Source organism: Microcaecilia unicolor, chromosome 2 (genome assembly GCF_901765095.1).
Source record: "Microcaecilia unicolor chromosome 2, aMicUni1.1, whole genome shotgun sequence".
Classification (NCBI taxonomy): domain Eukaryota; kingdom Metazoa; phylum Chordata; class Amphibia; order Gymnophiona; family Siphonopidae; genus Microcaecilia; species Microcaecilia unicolor.
Genome location: NC_044032.1, coordinates 220,074,285 through 220,098,862, shown reverse-complemented (window position 1 = coordinate 220,098,862; position 24,578 = coordinate 220,074,285). Strand labels below are relative to the sequence as shown.

General features: G+C 47.1%; 1 protein-coding gene across 1 annotated transcript in view; it reads left to right on the top strand.

The window, feature by feature from the left end:
- VPS13A (vacuolar protein sorting 13 homolog A) overlaps positions 1-24,578 on the top strand; it is a 556,982-nt gene that overhangs the window by 382,837 nt on the left and 149,567 nt on the right. The window contains exon 57 of the mRNA XM_030193720.1: positions 21,825-21,906. Coding sequence (XP_030049580.1) covers positions 21,825-21,906 — 82 coding nt within the window. The remainder of the gene's footprint in view (positions 1-21,824; positions 21,907-24,578) is intronic.

The following is a 24,578-nucleotide window of genomic DNA, read 5'->3' as shown; positions in this document are numbered from 1 at the left end:
ATAGCATGTGAGGAGAGAAAATCAAGGCAGCGGCGGTGAACAGCACGCTCAAGTAATTTGGAGAGAAAAGGAAGGAGGGAGATGGGTCGGTAATTAGAGGGACAAGTAGGGTCAAGTGAAGGCTTCTTAAGGAGAGGTGTGACCACAGCATGTTTAAAGGAAGCAGGGACAGTCGCAGTGGAAAGTGAGAGGTTGAGAATGTGACAGATAAAAGGAATAAGAGTAGGAGAGATGGCCCTTTCTCTCTGCCCCTTCAATCCGTCTGCCCTCCCTCTCCCATCCGTCCAGGGTCTGCCCTCCCTCACGTGCCCCCCTTCCATCCAGGATCTGTCCCCTCTCTCTCTGCCCCCTCTTTTCAGCCCCCAGTTCCAGTCCCCTTCATACACCACATGCCTTGCATCCCCCCCCCCCCCCTTTCAGCCCCAGACCCATTCTCCCACCTGCCCCAGGCATGGACCCATTTTCCCTCCTGCCCCCATGTCAGACCCCAGTTCCAGCTTCAGACCCCTTCTCCCATCTCAGCACTCCCCTCCCCCCCAATCCCCTCATCCCCTTTGAGCACCCCTCTGAGGTCCCCCACCCCTCCCCAATCCCCTTCTCCCCTCCTTGATGCTCTCCCACCCTCCCTAATCCCCTTTAAGCACCCCTCTGAGCTCCCCCACCCCTCCCCAATCCCCTTCTCCCCTCCTTGATGCTCTCCCACCCTCCCTAATCCCCTTTAAGCACCCCTCTGAGGTCCCCCACCCCTCCCCAATCCCCTTCTCCCCTCCTTGATGCTCTCCCACCCTCCCTAACCCCCTTTAAGCACCCCTCTGAGGTCCCCCACCCCTCCCCAATCCCCTTCTCCCCTCTCTGAGCGCCCCACCCTCCCTAATCCCCTTTAAGCACCCCTTTGAGCTCCCCCACCCCTCCCCAATCCTCTTCTCCCCTCCTTGATGCTCTCCCACCCTCCCTAATCCCCTTTAAGAACCCCTCTGAGCTCCCCCACCCCTCCCCAATCCCCTTCTCCCCTCCTTGATGCTCTCCCACCCTCCCTAACCCCCTTTAAGCACCCCTCTGAGGTCCCCCACCCCTCCCCAATCCCCTTCTCCCCTCTCTGAGCGCCCCCACCCTCCCTAATCCCCTTTAAGCACCCCTCTGAGCTCCCCCACCCCTCCCCAATCCTCTTCTCCCCTCCTTGATGCTCTCCCACCCTCCCCTAATCCCCTTTAAGAACCCCTCTGAGCTCCCCCACCCCTCCCCAATCCCCTTCTCCCCTCCTTGATGCTCTCCCACCCTCCCTAACCCCCTTTAAACACCCCTCTGAGCTCCCCCAATCCCCTTCTCCCCTCTGAGTCCCCGACCTGAGATTCGTTCTCCTACCCTGTTCTGCTTTAAAAAATTGTTTTCGAAGCGCCGGAAAGTGGCAGGCAGCGCGCCTTGCGTCTGCCCTGCTAGTAAAGAAGATCTCGCTGACGTCGTCGCCCTTCCCACATTGAGTCCCGCCCCCCTCTGAGGCAACTTCCTATTACCACGAGGGCGGGCGGGACTCAATGTGGGAAGGGCGACGACGTCAGCGAGATCTTCTTTACTAGCAGGGCAGACGCGAGGCACGCTGCCTGCCACTTTCCAGCGCTTCGAAAAAAAAAAAATTAAAGGCGGAGCAGCGGGAGCGGAGCACCCCCCCACCCGATGACACCCGGGGCGGACCGCCCCCACCGCCCCGCCCTTGCTACGCCACTGCTACTACCATAACTCAACAAAAAGTAGACACCATGTTCACTTAAGAAGTATTCATAAGGGGGGGGAAAAGTCTCATATTGTCATTGGAACATATTAATTATCAACACCAAATATATAGGTGGATCCCACTCATGACTATTATAATCATGGACAAAAACCCCACCTACCTAAATGTGTGTATTGTATCTTTAATTAATTTTATCTTTTCTTTCTCACTTCTTTTTCTTTCATACTTCAAAATAAATCTTTGTGGATACTCAGAACTTTATTGATACTCAAAAAATCATCATCGGACCAATGAGCTTGCAGATAAGTGATACTGTGGTTTGAAAGCTTTGTGCCATTGCCAGTCATTCCATTGATTTTTTTTTTTTTTTTGAGTATATAAAGTTTTGAGTATCCACAAAGATTTATTTTGACGTGTGAAAAAAAAGATAAAGAAATCTGAAAGAAAAGATAAAATTAATTTTAAAATGATACAATACACACTTTTAGGTAGGTGGGGGGTTTTGTCGATGATTATAATAGTCACGACTGGGATCCACCTATATATTTGGTGTTGATAATTAATATCATATCCCAGTGACAATATGAGACATTTTTCCCCCTTATAAATACGTGAACATGGTGTCTACTTTTTCTTGAATATGGCTTTAGATGTAGAGCAGATTTTATTGATTGATCAAAAATGGTAAAAAGGTTTGGAAACTGTAATCACCAGATGGACAATGTAGGAGACAAAAAAAGGGGGGAATAAAGCAGGTTTTCTCCCATCACTGCCCCCCCCCCCCCCCCCCCAAATCTGTTCCTGACGTCTTAGTTTGCCTCTCTTGTTCCTTTCTGTGACTGGCTTCAGGAAATGCAGAGTCCTTTACAGAATCAGCATGGAGTATGGTACATGGCACTCTTTGTTCTCCCTTTTGTCTTTCTACCCCTCCCCTCAGTCCTTGTGTCTTTATCTCACCTTCCTCCCTCTGTGTCCATTCTGTCCCTCTGCATTCTCCCTGTTTCCTGATCAGTGTCCCTTCAGGCCTTATCAGGTATGCCACAGAATAATGTCTGCTGCTTATTATTCAGGTCCACATGCATGTGGGCTCTGCTCTCAGCATCTTATAGCAACAATAGATACTAGCAGTGGCTTTTAAACATTCAGAAACTCTGTTCTGAACCTATATGTAGTCATACATGTGTCTTCTCCGTAGCCAGCTATGAGTCCCGAGATGGGGAATTATGAACAGAATATAAACTGTAGTCGGTCCCTGCTTTGGGCAGCGCACACATTACACACAGCACTGCCTCTTTTTGCCCATTCCTGAGGCTTCTTATAGCCCCTCGTGGGGTTTTCAGTGCTTCCCTAGGTTGTCTTTTGGTCTGTGCGTCCTCATAGCTGGCTCTGTGGATACTGGTGTGCTGCATAACATTTTTGGCAGTGTAGGTGGGCTTTGGGTTTCAAAGGGTTGGAGAATACTGCTTTGTATCCTCTTTGGAATTTTGTAGAAAAAGTAGAAACATTTGAACCTACGCCTCGCCTCAACAGGCAACCGGTGCAATTCAATGAGGTATAAAAAGATTTTCTCTTGCTTCTGTAAAGGAAATAAAATCAGTCTTGTTGCAGTGTTCTGAATTATGCTGGATAACTTGTTTAGGTGCGCCCAAGTAGGTAAGGTTGCAGTAATCCAATTTGGACAAAAGGAGCACCTGTACAACTAATCGAAACTGTTCAAATTCAAATAACCTTCTTATGTGTCTTAAATTTTGCATAAGGAAGAAAGCGTTTTGTCAGAGCATTAATTTGAGAATCAAGAGAGAAATTTTGGTTGACATAAAACCCTAATATCTTTATTGCAGGGGATAGAGTATATACTTAGTTTGACCTACTAGTATGTGGTCCACTTGAAGGTCAGGATTATTGTCAAGAAGTAGAAATTCAATATTTAACTTCAGATGATATCGTAACATTACTACTACTACTACTATTTAGCATTTTTATAGCGCTACAAGGCGTACGCAGCGCTGCACAAACATAGATGAAAGACAGTCCCTGCTCAAAGAGCTTACAATCTGATAGACAAAAAATAAAGTAATCAAATCAATTAATGTGTACAGGAAGGAGGAGAGGAGGATAGGTGGAGACGAGTGGTTACAAGTCAAAAGCAATGTTAAAGAGCTGGGCTTTCAATCTAGATTTAAAGGTGGCCAAGGATGGGGCAAGACGTAGGGGCTCAGGAAGTTTATTCCAGGCGTAGGGTGCAGCGAGACAGAAGGCGCGAAGTCTGGAGTTGGCAGTAGTGGAGAAGGGAACAGATAAGAAGGATTTATCCATGGAGCGGAGTGCACGGGAAGGGGTGTAGGGAAGGACGAGTGTGGAGAGATACTGGGGAGCAGCAGAGTGAGTACATTTATAGGTTAGTAGAAGAAGTTTGAACAGGATGCAAAAACGGATAGGGAGCCAGTGAAGGGTCTTGAGGAGAGGGGTAGTATGAGTAAAGCGACCCTGGCGGAAGACGAGACGGGCAGCAGAGTTTTGAACCGACTGGAGAGGGGGAGAGGTGACTAAGTGGGAGGCCAGCAAGAAGCAGATTGCAGTAGTCTAAACGAGAGGTGACAAGGGTGTGGATGAGGGTTTTGGTAGAGTGCTCGGAAAGAAAGGGGCGGATTTTACAAATGTTGTAAAGAAAGAAACGACAGGTCTTGGCAATCTGCTGGATATGAGCAGAGAAGGAGAGAGAAGAGTCAAAGATGACCCCAAGGTTTCGAGCTGAGGAGACAGGGAGAATGAGAGAGCCATCAACAGAAATAGAAAACGGGGGGAGTGGGGAGGTGGGTTTGGGGGGAAAAATGAGAAGCTCGGTTTTGGTCATATTTAATTTCAGGTGGCGTTGAGACATCCAGACAGCAATGTCAGACAAGCATGCTGAAACTTTGGTTTGGATGCAAGGTGAGATATCAGGGGTAGAAAGGTAGATTTGGGAGTCATCAGCATAGAGATGGTAGGAAAAGCCATGGGATGAGATTAATGAACCAAGGGAAGAAGTGTAGATAGAAAAGAGGAGGGGACCAAGAACAGAACCCTGAGGTACGCCATCAGGCAGAGGGATAGAAGTAGAAGAGGATCCACCAGAGTGAACACTAAAGGTGCGGAGGGAGAGTTAGGGAGAGAACCAGGAAAGGACAGAGCCCTGGAATCCAAGTGAGGACAGGGTATCGAGAAGTATGCTGTGATCGACAGTGTCAAAAGCAGTGGAAAGATCAAGAAGAATGAGGATGGAATATTGACCTCTGGATTTAGCAAGTAATAGGTCATTGGAGACTTTAGTAAGCGCAGTTTCGGTTGAGTGGAGAGGGCGAAAACCAGATTGTAGTAGGTCAAGAATAGCATGTGAGGAGAGAAAATCAAGGCAGCGGTGGTGAACAGCACGCTCAAGTAATTTGGAGAGAAAAGGGAGGAGGGAGATGGGTCGGTAATTAGAGGGACAAGTAGGGTCAAGTAAAGGCTTCTTCTCCGAGGACAAGCAGGCTGCTTGTTCTCACTGATGGGTGACGTCCACGGCAGCCCCTCCAATCGGAAACTTCTCTAGCAAAGTCCTTTGCTAGTCCTCGCGCGCCCGCGCGCACCGCGCATGCGCGGCCGTCTTCCCGCCCGAAACCGGCTCGAGCCGGCCAGTCTTCTTTTGTCCGCACTCGGTACGGTCGTGTTTTCGCCGTGTCGAGCCCCGGAAAGTCGACCTCGCGCGTCCAAATTTATTTTGACGTGTTTTTTCTTCGGAAAAGTCTTTCAAGTGTCGGGAAGTGCTCCGGAACCCCCCCCCCCCCCCCCCCCGGGTTTCGTGTTAATCCTCCCCGTACTTCCAGCTTTTTGCCCCGATAAGTTTTCTTTCGTCGTCGGGGTAGGCCTCTTTTCGGCCTCGGTCGAGATTTTCTCCCTTACAAATTTTTTTGTGCTCTTTTTCCGTCATTTCGGACTTTGATTTCGCCGGCGCGATTTTTCCGCCCATGACATCGAAGCCTTCCAGCGGCTTCAAGAAGTGCACCCAGTGCGCCCGGGTTATCTCGCTCACTGATCGACACTCGTCGTGTCTTCAGTGTCTGGGGGCCGAGCACCGCCCTCAGAACTGCAGTCTGTGTTCCCTGCTTCAAAGGCGGACTCAGGTAGCGAGACTAGCCCAGTGGAACGTGTTGTTCTCGGGCTCTTCGTCGGCATCGGCACCGGGATCTTCGAGTGCATCGACGTCGTCAGCGTCCAGACCATCTTCCTCGGCCGCCACTGCATCGAGTGCATCGAGGCATCGGGCCTCTGCATCGGCGCCGAGACATCGGATAGCTGCATCGACGTCGGTGGTACCGGGACCTCGTCTGCTGATGTCGTCGGACGGTGGTGCATCGTCAGGAGTGCAGGTGAGGGCTGTCCATTCCCCTGCTGGTGGCGGTGAGCCTTCGGGTGGGTCTCCTCCTACCTTGAGGGCTCCTGCGGTACAGCCCCCCCGAGACCGACCTCCTTCGGCCTCGGCCCCGAGGAAGCGACGGCTGGATTCTACGTCCTCCTCGTCGGTGCCGGAGAGCTCCGGTGACATGCTTCGGAAGAAATCGAAGAAGCATCGACACCGGTCGCCTCCCCGCGTCGGCACCGAGAGCTCTGGGTCGCCGAGGGAGTCGGCACCCAGCAGGCATCGGCACCGAGAGGACCGCTCACCCTCTGTTCAAGAGGTGTCGATGCGCTCCACTCTGGACAGCCCGGAACAGCCTCCTCGCCCGGAACAGGTTCTGACGTCGACGCCTGCATCGACCTCTTTGCCTTTCTCTGCAGCCGCTCTGAACGAGAGCCTCCGGGCCGTTCTCCCAGAGATTCTGGGAGAGCTGTTGCGCCCTACCCCTCCGGTACCGGCGGTGCTTGCGCCTCCGGTACCGTCGAGCGTGGCGCCGGCTGGCCCATCGCCCGGGGTGAGGTCCGCGGTACCGACTGCGGCCACCTCCCAGGAGGGCTCCCCGACTACGTCGGCGGAGGGAGCTTCGCCGATGCGGGCCAGGGAGTCTACCTCTCGACGCCCCCATCGTGGACGTGGCTCCACTGAGTCGAGCCGGGCGAGGTTGCAGACACAGGTTCGTGAACTTGTGTCTGACACCGAGGGTGAGGCCTCGTGGGAGGAAGAAGAAGACCCCAGATATTTCTCTGACGAGGAGTCTGAGGGTCTTCCTTCTGATCCCACTCCCTCTCCTGAAAGACAGCTTTCTCCTCCTGAGAGTCTGTCTTTCGCTTCCTTTGTCCGGGAGATGTCTACGGCCAATGCCTTCCCGGTGGTTGTGGAGGACGAGCCCAGGGCTGAAATGTTTGAGCTCCTGGACTATCCTTCTCCACCTAAGGAAGCGTCCACTGTTCCCTTGCACCATGTCCTAAAAAAGACATTGCTTGCGAACTGGACAAAACCTCTAACTAATCCCCACATCCCCAAGAAGATCGAGTCCCAGTACCGGATCCATGGGGACCCAGATCTGATGCGCACCCAGTTGCCTCATGATTCTGGAGTTGTGGATCTGGCCCTAAAGAAGGCTAAGAGTTCTAGGGAGCATGCTTCGGCGCCCCCGGGCAAGGACTCTAGAACCTTAGACTCCTTTGGGAGGAAGGCCTACCATTCCTCTATGCTCGTGGCCAAAATCCAGTCTTACCAGCTCTACACGAGCATACACATGCGGAACAATGTGCGGCAGTTGGCGGGCTTGGTTGATGCTCTTCCCCCTGAGCAAGCCAAGCCTTTTCAGGAGGTGGTCAGGCAGCTGAAGGCGTGCAGAAAATTCCTGGCCAGAGGGGTGTATGACACCTTTGATGTTGCGTCCAGGGCCGCTGCTCAAGGTGTGGTGATGCGCAGGCTCTCATGGCTGCGTGCCGCCGACCTGGAGAATAGACTCCAGCAGCGGATTGCGGACTCGCCTTGCCGTGCGGACAACATTTTTGGAGAGAAAGTCGAGCAGGTGGTAGAGTCTCTCCACCAGCGGGACACCGCATTCGACAAGTTCTCCCGCCGGCAGCCTTCAGCATCTACCTCTACAGGTAGAAGATTTTTTGGGGGAAGGAAGACTGTTCCCTATGCTTCTGGTAAGCGTAGGTACAATCCTCCTTCTCGACAGCCTGCGGCCCAGGCTAAGCCCCAGCGCGCTCGCTCTCGTCAGCAGCGTGCGCCTCAGCAGGGCCCCGCGGCTCCCCAGCAAAAGCAAGGGGCGAGCTTTTGACTGGCTCCAGCAGAGCATAGCCGACATCCAAGTGTCAGTGCCGGGCGACCTGCCGGTCGGGGGGAGGTTGAAAGCTTTTCACCAAAGGTGGCCTCTCATAACCTCCGATCAGTGGGTTCTGCAAATAGTCCGGCAAGGATACACCCTCAATTTGGCCTCAAAACCTCCAAATTGTCCACCGGGAGCTCAATCCTACAGCTTCCAGCACAAGCAGGTACTTGCAGAGGAACTCTCCGCCCTTCTCAGCGCCAATGCGGTCGAGCCCGTGCCATCCGGGCAAGAAGGGCTGGGATTCTATTCCAGGTACTTCCTTGTGGAAAAGAAAACAGGGGGGATGCGTCCCATCCTAGACCTAAGGGCCCTGAACAAATATCTCGTAAAAGAAAAGTTCAGGATGCTTTCCCTGGGCACCCTTCTCCCCATGATTCAGCAAAACGATTGGCTATGCTCTCTGGACTTGAAGGATGCCTACACACACATCCCGATACTGCCAGCTCACAGACAGTATCTGCGATTTCAGTTGGGCACACGCCACTTCCAGTACTGTGTGCTACCCTTTGGGCTCGCCTCTGCGCCCAGGGTGTTCACAAAGTGCCTAGCTGTGGTAGCAGCGGCACTTCGCAGGCTGGGGGTGCACGTGTTCCCATATCTCGACGATTGGCTGGTGAAGAACACATCCGGGGCAGGAGCCCTGCAGTCCATGCAGATGACTATTCACCTCCTGGAGCTACTGGGGTTTGTGATAAATTATCCAAAGTCCCATCTTCTCCCAGTGCAGAAACTCGAATTCATAGGAGCTCTGCTGGATTCTCAGACGGCTCGCGCCTATCTCCCAGAGACGAGGGCCAACAACTTGTTGTCCCTCGTCTCGCGGGTGCGAGCGTCCCAGCAGATCACAGCTCGGCAGATGTTGAGATTGCTGGGCCACATGGCCTCCACAGTTCATGTGACTCCCATGGCCCGTCTTCACATGAGATCTGCTCAATGGACCCTAGCCTCCCAGTGGTATCAGGCTGCTGGGGGTCTAGAAGACGTGATCCACCTGTCCACGAGTTTTCTCGAATCCCTGTATTGGTGGACAATCTGGTCCAATTTGACTCTGGGACGTCCTTTCCAAATTCCTCAGCCACAAAAAGTGCTGACAACGGATGCGTCTCTCCTGGGATGGGGAGCTCATGTCGATGGGCTTCACACCCAAGGAAGCTGGTCCCTCCAGGAACGCGGTCTACAGATCAATCTCCTGGAGTTGCGAGCGATCTGGAACGCTCTGAAGGCTTTCAGAGATCGGCTGTCCCATCAAATTATCCAAATTCAGACAGACAACCAGGTTGCCATGTACTATGTCAACAAGCAGGGGGGCACCGGATCTCGCCCCCTGTGTCAGGAAGCCGTCAGCATGTGGCTCTGGGCTCGCCGTCTCGGCATGGTGCTCCAAGCCACATATCTGGCAGGCGTAAACAACAGTCTGGCCGACAGACTGAGCCGGATTATGCAACCTCACGAGTGGTCGCTCAACTCCAGAGTGGTGCGCCAGATCTTCCAAGCGTGGGGCACCCCCTTGGTGGATCTCTTCGCATCTCGAGTGAACCACAAAGTCCCTCAGTTCTGTTCCAGGCTTCAGGCCCCCGGCAGACTGGCATCGGATGCCTTCCTCCTGGATTGGGGGGAGGGCCTGCTGTATGCTTATCCTCCCATTCCTCTGGTGGGGAAGACTTTGTTGAAACTCAAGCAAGACCGAGGCACCATGATTCTGATTGCTCCTTTTGGCCGCGTCAGATCTGGTTCCCTCTTCTTCTGGAGTTATCCTCAGAAGAACCGTGGAGATTGGAGTGTTTTCCGACCCTCATCACGCAGGACGAAGGGGCTCTTCTACATCCCAGCCTCCGGTCCCTGGCTCTCACGGCCTGGATGTTGAGAGCGTAGACTTTGCCTCTTTGGGTCTGTCAGAGGGTGTCTCCCGCGTCTTGCTTGCTTCCAGGAAAGATTCCACTAAGAGGAGTTACTTCTTTCTGTGGAGGAGGTTTGCCGTCTGGTGTGACAGCAAGGCCCTAGCTCCTCGCTCTTGTCCTACACAGACCCTGCTTGAATACCTTCTGCACTTGTCTGAGTCTGGTCTCAAGACCAACTCTGTAAGAGTTCACCTTAGCGCAATCAGTGCATACCATTACCATGTGGAAGGTAAGCCGATCTCGGGACAGCCTTTAGTTGTTCGCTTCATGAGAGGTTTGCTTTTGTCAAAGCCCCCTGTCAATTCTCCTACAGTGTCATGGGATCTCAATGTCGTTCTCACCCAGCTGATGAAACCTCCTTTTGAGCCACTGAATTCCTGCCATCTGAAGTACTTGACCTGGAAGGTCATTTTCTTGGTGGCAGTTACTTCAGCTCGTAGAGTCAGTGAGCTTCAGGCCCTGGTAGCCCAGGCCCCTTACACCAAATTTCATCATAACAGAGTAGTCCTCCGCACTCACCCTAAGTTCTTGCCAAAGGTCGTGTCGGAGTTCCATCTGAACCAGTCAATTGTCTTGCCAACATTCTTTCCCTGTCCTCATTCCTGCCCTGCTGAACGTCAGCTGCACACATTGGACTGCAAGAGAGCATTGGCCTTCTACCTGGAGCGGACACAGCCCCACAGATAGTCCGCCCAATTGTTTGTTTCTTTTGATCCCAATAGGAGGGGAGTGGCTGTAGGGAAACGCACCATATCCAATTGGCTAGCAGATTGCATTTCCTTCACTTACGCCCAGGCGGGGCTGGCTCTTGAGGGTCATGTCACGGCTCATAATGTTAGAGCCATGGCTGCGTCGGTAGCCCACTTGAAGTCAGCCTCCATTGAAGAAATTTGCAAAGCGTGGTCATCTGTCCACACATTCACATCTCATTACTGCCTGCAGCAGGATACCCGATGCGACAGTCGGTTCGGGCAGTCAGTTCTTCAGAGCCTGTTTGGGCTTTAGGATCCAACTCCACCCCCCGAGGGCCCTGTTTGTTCTGTTCCAGGCTGCACTCTCAGTTAGTTGGTAAATTTTTTAGGTCAATCTCAGTTATGTCCTCGCCGTTGCGAGGCCCAATTGACCATGGTTGTTGTTTTGAGTGAGCCTGGGGGCTAGGGATACCCCATCAGTGAGAACAAGCAGCCTGCTTGTCCTCGGAGAAAGCGAATGCTACATACCTGTAGAAGGTATTCTCCGAGGACAGCAGGCTGATTGTTCTCACAAACCCGCCCGCCTCCCCATTGGAGTTGTGTCTTCCCTTGAAGTGTATTGTCTTGCTACATACTGGACTGGCCGGCTCGAGCCGGTTTCGGGCGGGAAGACGGCCGCGCATGCGCGGTGCGCGCGGGCGCGCGAGGACTAGCAAAGGACTTTGCTAGAGAAGTTTCCGATTGGAGGGGCTGCCGTGGACGTCACCCATCAGTGAGAACAATCAGCCTGCTGTCCTCGGAGAATACCTTCTACAGGTATGTAGCATTCGCTTTAAGGAGAGGTGTGACCACAGCATGTTTAAAGGCAGTAGGGACAGTTGCAGTGGAAAGTGAGAGGTTGAGAATGTGACAGATAAAAGGAATAAGAGCAGGTGAGATGGCATTAAGAAGGTGGGTGGGAATGGGATCAGAGGAACATGTGGTACATTTTGAGGAAGAAAGGGGAAGTGTAGTTTCCTCTATAGTAACTTCAGGAAAGGAGGAAAAGGATTGAGGGGAAGGAGAGAGAGGGGAATGGACTAGTGGAGGGAGAGGTGGCGAGGTAGAGAATTCAAGGTTTATCTTTTGAACCTTGTCGTGAAAGAATTCAGCAAGGGTCTGAGGAGATAATGAAGGGGGAGTTGGGGGAGGGGACACCTTGAGGAGAGAGTTCAATGAGGTGAAGAGAAGTCGAGGGTTTAGAGCCAAGAGAGTTGGTCAGTTGGATATAATAATCCTGTTTGGCGCGAAAAGAGCAGATTGGAAGGAGTTCAGCATGAACTTAAAGTGTAAGAAATCAGCAAGGGCCTGAGATTTCCGCCAGAGGCGTTCGGCGGAGCGGGTACAGGAACGTAGGTAGCAGATATTAGAAGTCAGCCATGGTTGAGGTTTTGTAAGCCTTATAGGGCGGGTCATCAAAGGTGCAAGAGTGTCTAAGGCAGAGGATAGAGTATTGTTGTAAGAAGAAACAGCCTCGTTGACAGATGTGGATGGTGCCACAGTAGAGAGGAGGTTTGAAACATGGATAGAGATGAAGGGTCAATATCGTGAAGATTCCTAGATAAATTAGATAAGAGAGGATGGGACTGTAACATCCAAGAACTTCAGAGTCTCAGATTGATGGCCTCTCCTGGAGTGAAGTAAGCAGCTGCAGTGCACCCTCCCTGCAAGTTTGTTTCCAGAGCTGTCACAGAGAAATAGGATTTGTGGCGAAACCAGTCATTAAGATAACACATGCCACAATCAAATTATGCAAGTCCAACAGACCCATAGCAACCTGTGCTCTCGACTTGTGTAAAACAGCCAAGGGCAACTGGGGCCTCGTACCTCCCCAAAGATAACCTTGCAAGGCTCTTATGTATATTTTCTTTGTCTGATCTATGTAAATTAAGGGACTGCATTTGGAAAACAGAGAGCCAACGAGGGATCTGAAGCATAATATATAGATATATCTTACCCCGTAGCAAAAGGGGGTATGCCTTCCAAACATTCAAGTGTTGAACGGTGCTAGTTAACAGGACGTGTATATTAATATCATACATGATGCTCAAGTCAACAGGAAGGAGGACATCCAAGTATTTGAGAACCCCGCCTTCCCAAGATAGGGGGAACTCCCTAGCCCATCCATAGCGAACTTCTGGTAAAAGTGACATTGCTTTAGATTTATGAAGATTTAAGCCAAATCTGGAAAGTGCTCTGTATTCTCTGATCAAAACAAGCAGCTGATGCAAGGACCTCTATTGGGTCAGTTAACACCACCAATAGGTTATCAGCAAAAGCAAGCACCTTGATCTGTTCCCCGTACATAGGTACTCCTCCAGTATCATCCCTGTGGTTAATAAAACGCAAAAGTGGTTCCAATGTTAAAATGAACAATGAAGGCAACGAGGCACCCCAACTTTATGCCTCTAAGAATCCGGAACGGTGAAATCCTCACCCCATTATCCAAGACATGGGTGAAAGGGTTTGAGTACAGAGTGAGAATAGCATCCAGAAACCAGTCCCCAACACCCACATACCTCAAAACCTGAAAAAGAAACTGCCAGCCCACCCTGACAAAAGCCTTTTTAGCATAGAGACTGACTACGAGGGCCAGCAGTCTCACAGATTTACAATAATACATGGCCAATACCACTTTGTGAACATTGAGAACTGATTACCCCTCACAAACCCAACTTGCGTATTTCCCACCACTACAGGCAAAACACATCAGCAAGCCAGTCACCCGTTATTATAATGTTGCCCAATTTGCCAGCTTTCCTAATTTCTGTAAACATTTCTTCGTCTATTCATTCTGTCCTGGCGGACGGTAGTACAAACCTACCAGCATACTACTTCCCTTCACACATGGAATATCTATCCATAAGGATTTCACACTGCCATCTATTTCATGTAGAATGTTTATTTTATTTGACTAAATTCCCTCTTTAACATATAGTGCAACCCCCCTCCAGTTTGATCCACTCTAATTATTGCAATATAATTTGTACCCTGTTAACACAGTGTCCCATTGATTGTCCTCCTTCCACTAGGTCTCTCACATGCCTGTTATATCTACCACTTCATTAAGTGCTATATTCTCTAACCCTCCCATCTTATGTTTTAGGCTTCTAGCACTTATATGCAGAAAAAATTGTATTTTTCCCCATATCTACAAGTTGCTTAGAAGTTGACGGGAATAATTTGCATACTTTACTCTGCTCTCTCCTTAAACATTCTTTCACCAATGTTGAAACTTTTCTATTTCTGGTGTCCTGTTTAGGATACTCCACACTGAACCATGTGCTCCTCGGTGACTGTTTTCGTGTCCCCTCCCCATTTTAGTTTACAAACTGCTCTATCTCCATTTTAAATGTTAGCGCCATCATCCTTTCGGAATAGACTCCCCATTCCCCAGAATATTGCCCAGTTCCTAACACATATAAATCCCCCCTCCCTGCATCATCTCCTCATTCATGCACTGAGACTTCAGAGCTCTGCCTGCTTCTTGGCTCCTACATGTGGAACGAGGAGCATTTCTGAAAATGCAACCCTGGAGGATCTGGATTTCAGCTTTCTACCTAAGAGTCTAAATTTGGCTTACAGAAAGGGGGTAGAACTCCTCTCACATGTGGAAAGGCTAAAGAGGTTAGGGCTTTTCAACTTGGAAAAGAGACAGCTGAGGTGGATATGATTGAGGTCTACAAAATCCTGAGTGGTATAGAAAGGGTAAAAGTGAATTGATTTTTTTTACTCTCAAAAAGTACAAAGGGGGACACTCCACTTTTACAACAAATAGGAGGAAATATTTTTTCACTAAATGGATAGTTAAGCTCTGGAACTCGTTGCCAGAGGATGTGGTAACAGCGATAATCGTGTCTGGGTTTTAAAAAAGGTTTGGATAAGTTCCTGGAGAAAAGTCAGTAGTCTGCTATTGAAATAGACACTGCTTGCCCCGGGAATGGTAGCTTGGAATGTTGCTACTATTTGAGTTTCTTCCAGGTACTTGTGACCTGGATTGGTCACTGTCGGAAACAGGATACTGGGCTAGATGGACCATTTGTCTGATTCAGTATGGCTGTTATGTTATGACCTAAGTGTAGTTCATTGACCATATAAAGGCATAGGTCTAACTAAAAAAAAAACACGATCATAGGTCCTGAAAAAACTCCATTAAGCTGAACAATCTTTATCAATAATACATCTCTCTGTGAATTTTAAATTTTTGACTTTTAAATCACTTTTACATTTTTAAACAGTTTCAAAATTTCAAATATAATTTTACTCATCTTGATCAGAAGACTTTCAATTCAACTTGTTAGTTTCTAGTGCTGCAGTATGTAGATGAAGGCTGATAACAGATCTACAAAGACACTTTATCACAGTGGCGTACCAAGGTGGGGGCGGTCCGCGAGGGGGTGCCATGCGCCGGTCAGCTTCGTTCGTTTCCATGCTCCCTCTGCCCTGTTCCCCCCCCAGCACCCCCCCCAGTGGCGTGCACCCGGTGGAGGGGGTTCTTTCGCCGGGGTGGGGGGGGGGTCGTGCTGCACCGGGGGGGGGGCACTGCACCTGGGGGGGCGGGGCGCATCGGCGATCCACCCCGGGTGTCAGCCCCCCTAGGAACGCCACTGCTTTATCAAACTTCCTTGCAGTGCTGTGAATTCAATCAAGCATCCTGAAAGGTTAAAGTCCCCATTCGGGCTGCTTCAGGGGACTTTACCTTTCAAGATCAACTGCAGCATTGTTGCAAAAAATAATGCAAGGTCAGAGCAGGCATTAGGGTGTTGGAAGAGAGGATTTTCCATGATTCTCATGCTTCTCCCTTGATTCTTTCTGCAAAATTTGCCAGCTTTTGATAGCTTTTGGAAGCAGAAGGAAGCCCATGCAAGCCCTTAAGCCTTGGTCGTGAGAAATGCAGACCCAAGCAAAATCATACATTGGTGTCTGTTTCATGCATCTAAATTTAAAGTGTCTATGCTAAAAAAAATATTTTTTTAAATGCCCAGTGAAAGCACACATTGGTGTCTGTTTCATGCATCTAAATATAAGTGTCCAAGCTAAAAAAAAAAATAAAATGCTTATATTCAGGCCACAGAAAACAGGCACCAATGTGTACTTACCGTTTGTGTTTTACCAGGCGCATGCGCTCAGGAGCATAGTTTACCACACAACTCTTTTGCGTATGCACCAAGCACTATCCTCCCACTCCAAAGCACAATCGTCCCGCCAAACTCCCTAATGTTCAGTGCTATGAGCGCCTATATTTGCATTGGGGGGTGTTGTTCTGGTGATATATTTACAGCACTATTTGGAATATTGCCGGAGTTTTATGCAGTGGGGCCTTAGTGTGTAAATGCTATAGCATGCAAGTACAAAGGGGATCTGTATATTAGCCAATCATGTGTGTGTCTTACAGTTGTATAAGCTATAGGATGCTATCACATGTGTAGCTGCCTACTTTAGGTGTGACCATGTACACCAGCCTTTGACATGATGTAAGTGCTCATGCCTAAAGTTAGGCGAACATGCTGACTTACACTCTGTAATAGCAATTTTGCATGCAATTAGAATTGGCATGTAGCGCCTATATTTTTAGCACCTAATTTTTGATGCACTTTCTTGAATCTACCCCTAAGTGTCTTAAATAAATGTTTAGACAAGTCCTGGGTAGAGTAGGGGGGTACCCCCATAGCTGGTCACCTGTCCCTAAGAGAGGAACACCTACTATTTTGACAAACCAGAGGCTAGGCCGACCTCTGCCTTCTCCCTACAAACAGTAGTGTTCAGACCCACAATACTTCATGATCAGACCACTGCATAGATAGCAGTAATCCTGTAACTTGGACCAATTTCTTTGAAGGCTATCCATTTCCACACAGTTATGAAACCTCTGTGCCTTGTACATTTTACAATATGCATCGGTGCTTGAAGATCCTGTTTGATGTGTCACTATTGTGTTTGAGAAGCTATATTTGTGATATACATATAAGAATTTATATAAAAAGTGTATGTTGTGTTTATTTTGGCAATTTACTCAGATCAGTTGAAAACACTACTCAAGAATGGATTTGTTCCTTTCCTATGCACAATATTGGATTAATATTTTCGAGTCTTGAATTAGCCTCAATGTAGGCATAAGAACGTAAGTGTTGCCATACTGGCACACACCGAAGTTCCATCAAGCCCAACATCCTGTTTCCAACAATAACCAATCCATGTTACAAGTACCTGGCAATATCCCAAAACAGTACAATACATTTTATGCTGCTTATCCTAGAAATAAGCAGTAGATTTTCCCCATCTTAATAATGGCTTATGGACTTTTCTTTTAGGAACCTATCCAGGAACAGGCACTCCAGTGCAGTGCTTCTCACTATCTCCATCACAACAGACAATCCTCAAAGTCTGAAGCCTAGTCAACCCAGGGAACAGATAGGATTTTACTCTCACTACTGGTTGCTTTTCAAGACGCTACCTCTCTGTTCATTCTGCACAGCTCGCCTATGGCGCAAGCCAAAAAAATAATATTAGTCCCCTCACCTCTTCTCATCCTGCACATACCGACAATGACCATCGCATATGACTCTTTTTTGGTGAGTTTGCTACTTATTCTGGGGTGCCCATCCCTGTGTTTTGGAAGCATCGTCTGCCCTCTACTTGGGTTAAACAATGCCTCCTTCTTTCGTTGTTGCCACTAAACCGCCATACGTTTGATCAGGTTCCGCAGCCTATCCCACTATCTATTAACTTTCCCATTGGTCTCTTAAACTGTAGATCTGTATGGTCTAAATGATTTCTCAATTGCAGTCAGATAACTAGTACAACTGTTCCCTATTTTGTCTTAACAAAGACTTGGATTAAAACTGGTGAAGAGTCCCATCTCAACGCTTGCCTCCCTCCAAACTGTGATATCCATTTTGCCTCCTGGACCTCCAAATCTGGCAGTGGTCTGGCCCTCATTTACAATACTTACTTGAAAGTCACAGAGTTCCCTTCTTTTTCCTATCTGGAATTGCTAATTATCAGAATTAACACACAGCTTCACCGTTATTTGTTCTTCTCTTTTACTGCCCCCCACCCCTTATATCTGCAGCAGGTTGGGAATCCTGTCGATCTGTTGTATTGAAAGCTACTTGCTGCGCTTCCATAACCTGCTTATTCTGGGTGATTTTAACATCCATGTAGATTATTCTACAAATCCCAGGACTAAAGCCTTCCTTGAATTCTTGTCTGATTTATCTCTGTACCAATAAATCTCACTTCCAACCCATGCTGCTAGTTACATTCTAGATCTAGTATTAACCTTGCTGGAATCTCATGTAACCCTATCAGCTGTCTCTTCCTCTCCTCTCGCATGGTCTGACCGCTCTCTTGTTCTCTTCCACCTTTCTCTACCACCACCACCCCTTCCAACACCACCAGTACCCACTGGCTACAGGTCTAGGACACTTTCCAAGATTGATGTGACCTCAGTTTCTCCCTCTCATTTTCTGTTGCCACCTGACTTCTCTGCTAAATCACTTAATGTTCAGACTGAGTCTTGGTATTCCATTGTTGCTAAAGGCCTTGGTACAATTGTCCCAAAGACTTTTATTCAACGCAACACTCCTAAGAGGCATAATTGGTATACCCTTGCATTTTGCTTGCTAAAGCGCCAGTACCGCCAGGCTGAAAGGCACTGAAAAAAATCCCAAACCCCTAAGACTCTCCCCAAATGCCGTCAACTCCACCAAGATTTCAATTCTCAACTAAAAAAAGAGAACATGGAATTTATTACTAAGAAATTTGTAACATCTGCTAATCCCTCCAAGGATCTGTTCTCTATATAAACAGAACACAAGGCACATGCTATTATGTAGATCCCTCTCTCAGCTGAAGTACTGGCTCTGTTTTTTTTTTTTTTTTTGACAAGATAAATTCTTTAGCTAGTCCTTTTCCAGTCCTGTCCAGTCTGCCCACTCCCATTTCATCACCACCTGAGGTTGGTTCCTTTCAATGGTCTCCATTTGAAATCCCAACCCTTTTTTTATTTAGCGAATTGGACAAATGGGAAGGACTTAATGTTTCCTGGAAAGGGCGCATTAATGCTATTAAAATGATGCTGCTCCCGAAATTGTTGTATCTGTTTATGGCAATTCCGATACCAATCCCCAATAGCTTTTTTGCAAAACTCAATCGCAAAATGTTTACATATATATGTAAAAAACGCCCACCAAGAGTACGGCGAACTATGATGTACCAATCTTGGGAGAGAGGAGGAATGGGGGTACCTAACTTTTACTTATACTACCAAGCGGCACAAATTCGTATTTTGGCAGAATGGTCCCCTGGAGCAGCCAAGAAATGGTTACATTGGGAAAGAGCATGGTTGGGTAGGAGAGCAATTGAGGATATCTTATGGATACCAGGGGAGGAAATGGTCCCTATAATTAAACAAATGCCCATTGGACTAAAACATCCAATGTGGACATGGTATCAAGTGAGGAAGAAGCTTTTCCCTAAGAGGAATTATTATCGGCAAACGGCTATAAGGTGGGCAACAGGATTTTCACTGGGGAGATTGGAGAAGGTATTTAAAGTATGGGCCCAAGCAGGGTTGTGCACACTGGGACAATTGTGGAAAGAGGGAAAAATGCTTCAATTCAATGAGCTTCAGGAAGAGTATGGTCTAAAAGAAAGAGACCTCACCTATTACTGTAACTTACGTAGCTTCCTTAAAAAGAAAGCGCAGGACGAGTTAGACCTAGCCGAAACAGCCATGGAAATAGCTATTAGTAGAGGGGGAGGCAGGGGAGGTATAACTCGCATATACTTGGCCCTGCTGGGGGGGCGCACCGACCCACAGGTGCGCTATCAAGCCCAGTGGGAGGAAGCGTTACAGACCACATACACCAAAGCAGAATGGAAAGCAAATTATAAATACTTACTTAAACCATCGCTGGCACAAACAGTGAATGAAAATGGATTTAAAATGTTGTACTGGTGGTACTATACGCCTGAACGCCTCCATAAAATGTACCTGGGAGTGTCGGGGCAATATTGGAGAGAATGTGGACAAAGGGGATCATTTTATCACATTTGGTGGACATGCGAGAAAGTAAATGTATATTGGAAGGCTGTAATGGACTTGGTTAATAGAATACTACAGAGGACATATGCATGGAAAGCGGGACACTGCTTGCTTCATTTCCGACCAGCGTCCATACCAAGCTGGCAACACAGGTTGGCGATTCAATATTTTGTTGCTGCAAAACTAGGATTGGCTCGAACGTGGAAGCAAGTAGAGACACCATCCTTACAGATGGTAACCAGGAAAGTAGACTTTCTTTACCAAATGTCCAAGCTAACAGCTATGCGAAGAGGGTCCGTACTATCTTTCAATAAGATTTGGACACTTTATGAACAATATAATGATCACACTCAGTCACCACCTGGGTAGGGAGGGAGGGTAGGATGTGGAATGTTAGGTGGAGGGGGGAATTAACAAATGAAAAGCAAATTGTAATTGAAGTTTTGGCTGTTTGTATGCTGTTTATTTGATAACAATTTCAATAATAAAAAAAAAAAGAAATCCCAACCCTTTTTAGCCTACAGATAACTTTGTCACTCATGAAGACTACTTACTGTCTATGTGATACTCTTCCTTCTTTCTGGCTAAAAATGCCAGAGCTGAATCTGCTACCAACGCTATTATCTTTGCTCACCCAAAGCTTATCATTAGGACAGATCCCTGATCTATGGAAACACGCTATTGTTTGGCCTACTCTTCTAAAAAAAAAAAAAAAAAACCTCAATCCATCTATACCTGGCAGTTACTGTCCTGTCTCCAATATTTGCTTTATGTCTAAAGCATTAGAGAAAATCGTGTTTAATAAACTTACATCCTTTTCAGAAAAAATACTAGCTCTCCATCCCTGTCAGTCAGGATTTCGACCTCACCATAGCACCGACACTGTTACAACTGCACTTATCAGTGAACTTCACTCCCATTTTGATCAGCACAACACTGTTTTAGCTGTCTCTCTTGATCTTTCTGCGGCTTTCGACCTGGTGTAGTCCTATTTTGGTTCACTTCCTTTTTATCATACCGCTCTTTTCAGGTTATGATAGGTGATAATGTTTCTGAGAACAGGGTTCTGAGTCAGGAGGCTCCCCTCTTCTCTTTAACCTCTTTTTGAGTCCACTTGCTGCTCTTATTCAGTCCTTTGGCATTGCAGCGCACTTCTGTGCAGATGGCATACTTCCACTATACCCCATTTCCCCGTCTTCCTCTTCTCTGGCTCCACTCCATGCTTGCCTAGAGGTGTGTTGCAAGCTGGCCCAAGGAACCCCAGTTAGTACTAAATACTGATAAAACAGTAGTATGTTGGTTCTCGAGTGTATCTTTACCACCACCATCCCTTATTACTCTTTTTGGTACAACTTTCACCCCGCTATCTTCTTTCCGATACTTAGGAGTCATCTGGACTCCTTTCTCTTTCATACCACACATTTCATATCCCTTCTGTAGGCATCACACAGCTGTGTCTGTTGCCCAGTAGGCTGTCGAGGTTTGTGGAAAAATATCTGTACAACACTAAATATGTGGCCTATATTCTAATATATATATACTTTCCCTCCTGGCCTATTGGTAGTATCTGTATTTTCCAAGCCTTTTTTTTTTTTCTGGATGTTTTATAAATTTGTTAATCACCTGCTTTGTTGCCACAAGAAAAAATATTTGCTTTGGTGATGGAGAGTACTATTTTTCATATCCAAACTACTTGCTTCCTTCAAGGAGTTGCACACAAGAAATCATGGGAATGCACTAACGTTAGAGACACCCATAGGAGTATATGGGTGTCTCTAACGTTAGCGCATGATAAAAACGCTAACGCACCTTAGTAAACATGGACCTTTATATATACATACTCTAGATCATTAACTGGTAATGAATGGCTTGGGAAGGTCCTTGGAGCAACATAGTTGGTCATGTGATTCATCAGGATGAATTTAGGAAAATAACCCATGAAAGTAATGTGCAGGTATGTAAGTATCCTGTCTTGCATAGGATAATTGCTTAAGTACTCCCATCCAATGGCAAAAACCTCCATATATAACTACCGACAATAAGAGCAGTTAAAGGTAGAGGTTGTGTGTAGAATTTCTTTTTAATTAGTAACAAACCTTATGTTATACTTTAAGATGGTGAACATTAATTCTTATGTCTTCATTGTCTTAGGTACAAAATCAGATTACTGGAGCCATTTTTCCATTTGTCTTTTATCCTATTAAACCTCCAAAGTCTGTCACCATGGATTCAGGTTTGTTGATCATGTTGAATATGTTTCATTATTCTTTATCCATACCAGCTTCTTTTCAGAAAGTTATTTGTAAAGTACAACAAAAAGCATTCTCATCACTTGTGTGCCATTAAAACTAGAAAACTATGGGGTTAATTTTCAGATTGTAAGTGCCTGAAGTTACATTCATTTTCAGGAAAATGTAGGAGCTTTTGGCTGCAAATGCTTCTAAATTAAGGTGCATAATTTGAGGCCTGCTATTTATTTGCCTATATTTTGACACCCAAATTAACCATAAAGTTTGAATTGGGTGGGGGAGGTGTTGACAGTGCTTGGTTTCTAACATCCTTCAGATGACCTTACTTCATTTCTGGTCTCTTCGGTTTTTCTAGGGCTTGATTATATAGCAGGATATCTATGTTAGAAGTCCAAAAAGGCACCTATTTTAAACCTATGGGCTTTTAAAATATAGGTTTCCTTATCCAGCCCCAATAATTTCCTAAGTTGCTTGTTTTGACATTCCGAGATTTTACTAGGCCAGGAGACCAGTAGCTGACATGTTATTGTGTGGGTGTGTGGTTGTGTTTTCTTTCCCCCCCCCCCCCCCCCCCCCTTCTTTTTAACTTTACTTTAATATTTTGAAGTTCCTTTCCTTTTCTATTTTAGATTGTACACTGCTTTGGTTTTATCATTAAAAGGTGGTTTAGCAAGAACACAATAAACTAAACTAAATGCCAATGCACATTTACTCCTGCTTCAAAGCTGGTCTAAATGTATGTATACATCGTAACTCAACCTGTACTCTGCCAAAACTGTGCCTGTTGGAGACCCTGCATGTGTGTACTTTTTATATACATATGCAGGTGTGCAATTTTAGCCCTTTTCTGCATATAAAACATATTTTACATGTGAAAAAAGCCTTCTGCCACACACATCAGTGTTTTCCTGATAGTACAGCTATGGTATACTAGCCAATCATTTCAAACAGCATTGCAACATTCCCTCTTGTTTGTAGTATATTGGGGAGCTGCATTCATAAAAGCCCTGCAAAATGATGAGTTGAACATCCAGGGCCCAGCCTGCGTTTTGACTTTGGCTAAGTACCAGCTGATGATCTGAAGAAATTCTAGCCTTTTTGAAAAACCTGCTTGCAGACTTGCCAGCCCACCTGGAAGCTTATATGTCAGACTCAGAGCTGCTGCTGCTCTGGCCTGTGCTTCATCCCATTGTATACTTGTTATTGAGCGTAGTACAGGAGAACACTTTTTTTTAGTTGTTAGGGGCCAAACTAATTTTTATCCCCCTCCACCCCAAAGCACCCTAGCGGTTGACAAAGGCAATGCTCTAGTTACCCATCCTGCTCAACTGCAAGCACTTGAAATGACAGTGCCATAGGGCAGTCAGAACTACTGGTCCCCTCATGCATTGGGTTAAGCCAGCACTGAGAAGCAGCCCTAAAAGCTGCTGGCTGTAAGATTAGTGCAGACATGGCTAGACAAGTGTACATCAGGGCTCTGACCATGCAACACAACACCAGACATAGACCAGCCCTAGAGGTTTGACACACATCCTCCTTAATAACTTTTTCAAAGTGACCGAAAATGCTGAATGTTTAGAATGTATTATTGGCATGTTGTCAGGACTGTCAAAATTGTATCTGATGTCCTAGGAGCACCTTCGACTGAGCACCCTCAAGACCATACCTCACCCCTCTTCCCCCTGATGCCACTGTATCCTTCTTCCACCTGGGCCTGAAACTGCACTCACAAATGAAAGTATGACAGCAGGACCTTAAACACAGGCCTGTACTCAAGCAGTGTATTGTCCTTTCCTCTCTGACACACACTTCTGTTGGAGGGGTAGGATGTGGCAGGACTTAAGTGTGAGCCTGTACTGAAAAGCCCTATGCCAGTTCACAGAATATTTAAAGTACTGATCTGCTGTCACCCAAATTTTGCTGCTCTAAACAGACACTTGGTCTGTTGGCCTGCATGCTCTAAACATTGGAGGTTTCCCACACTTGTATTCTATCCAGAAGCTTCAGGTACCATTACCACTTCTAGGCTCATTAGAAGACATCACTAACCAGGAAAGGGGAGAGGCCCCGTAGGTTGCAGCCTGAGGAACATCAGCTTATCATAAATTTGGAGAGAGCATAGCATTTGGTTTCCAGAGGTTCTATCATTTGCTCATATTTTTTTTTCAGGTGCACCAGACAATGCATCATAAGTAATCTTGCCAGTAGTGAACATTTCATTAGGTGAGATATCATAGAGCTAGTTAAAGAACAGTGTTCCTCTTGTACTCAGGTGACTCCATCTCCCTTCCATTCATGTGGCTCAGGAGTTAGAGCAATGGAAAGTAGTTCAGGAAAACCCCGTAACCTCCCCTCTCCTAAGAGCCTAGATCCTCTCCAGAAGGCAAGAATATTTGCCAAGGCAGAAGTAGATCATTTTTTTAAGAAGCAGGGTGGATAACATATACCTTGTATTGTTAGAAACAGAACTTAGCAGAGCAGGCACATACTCAAGCACAACTGAGACAAAGTAGCCGCAGACAGGTTTCCTGCATTAAAGATACAGCTATTTTATAAATTTGGATTCAAGAAACCTAAGTTCCAGTAGATGGGGCATGTGCACATCTACTTTGCACCCACTTAGATGGCAATGTGCCTGTTCTATTCATGTACTTGA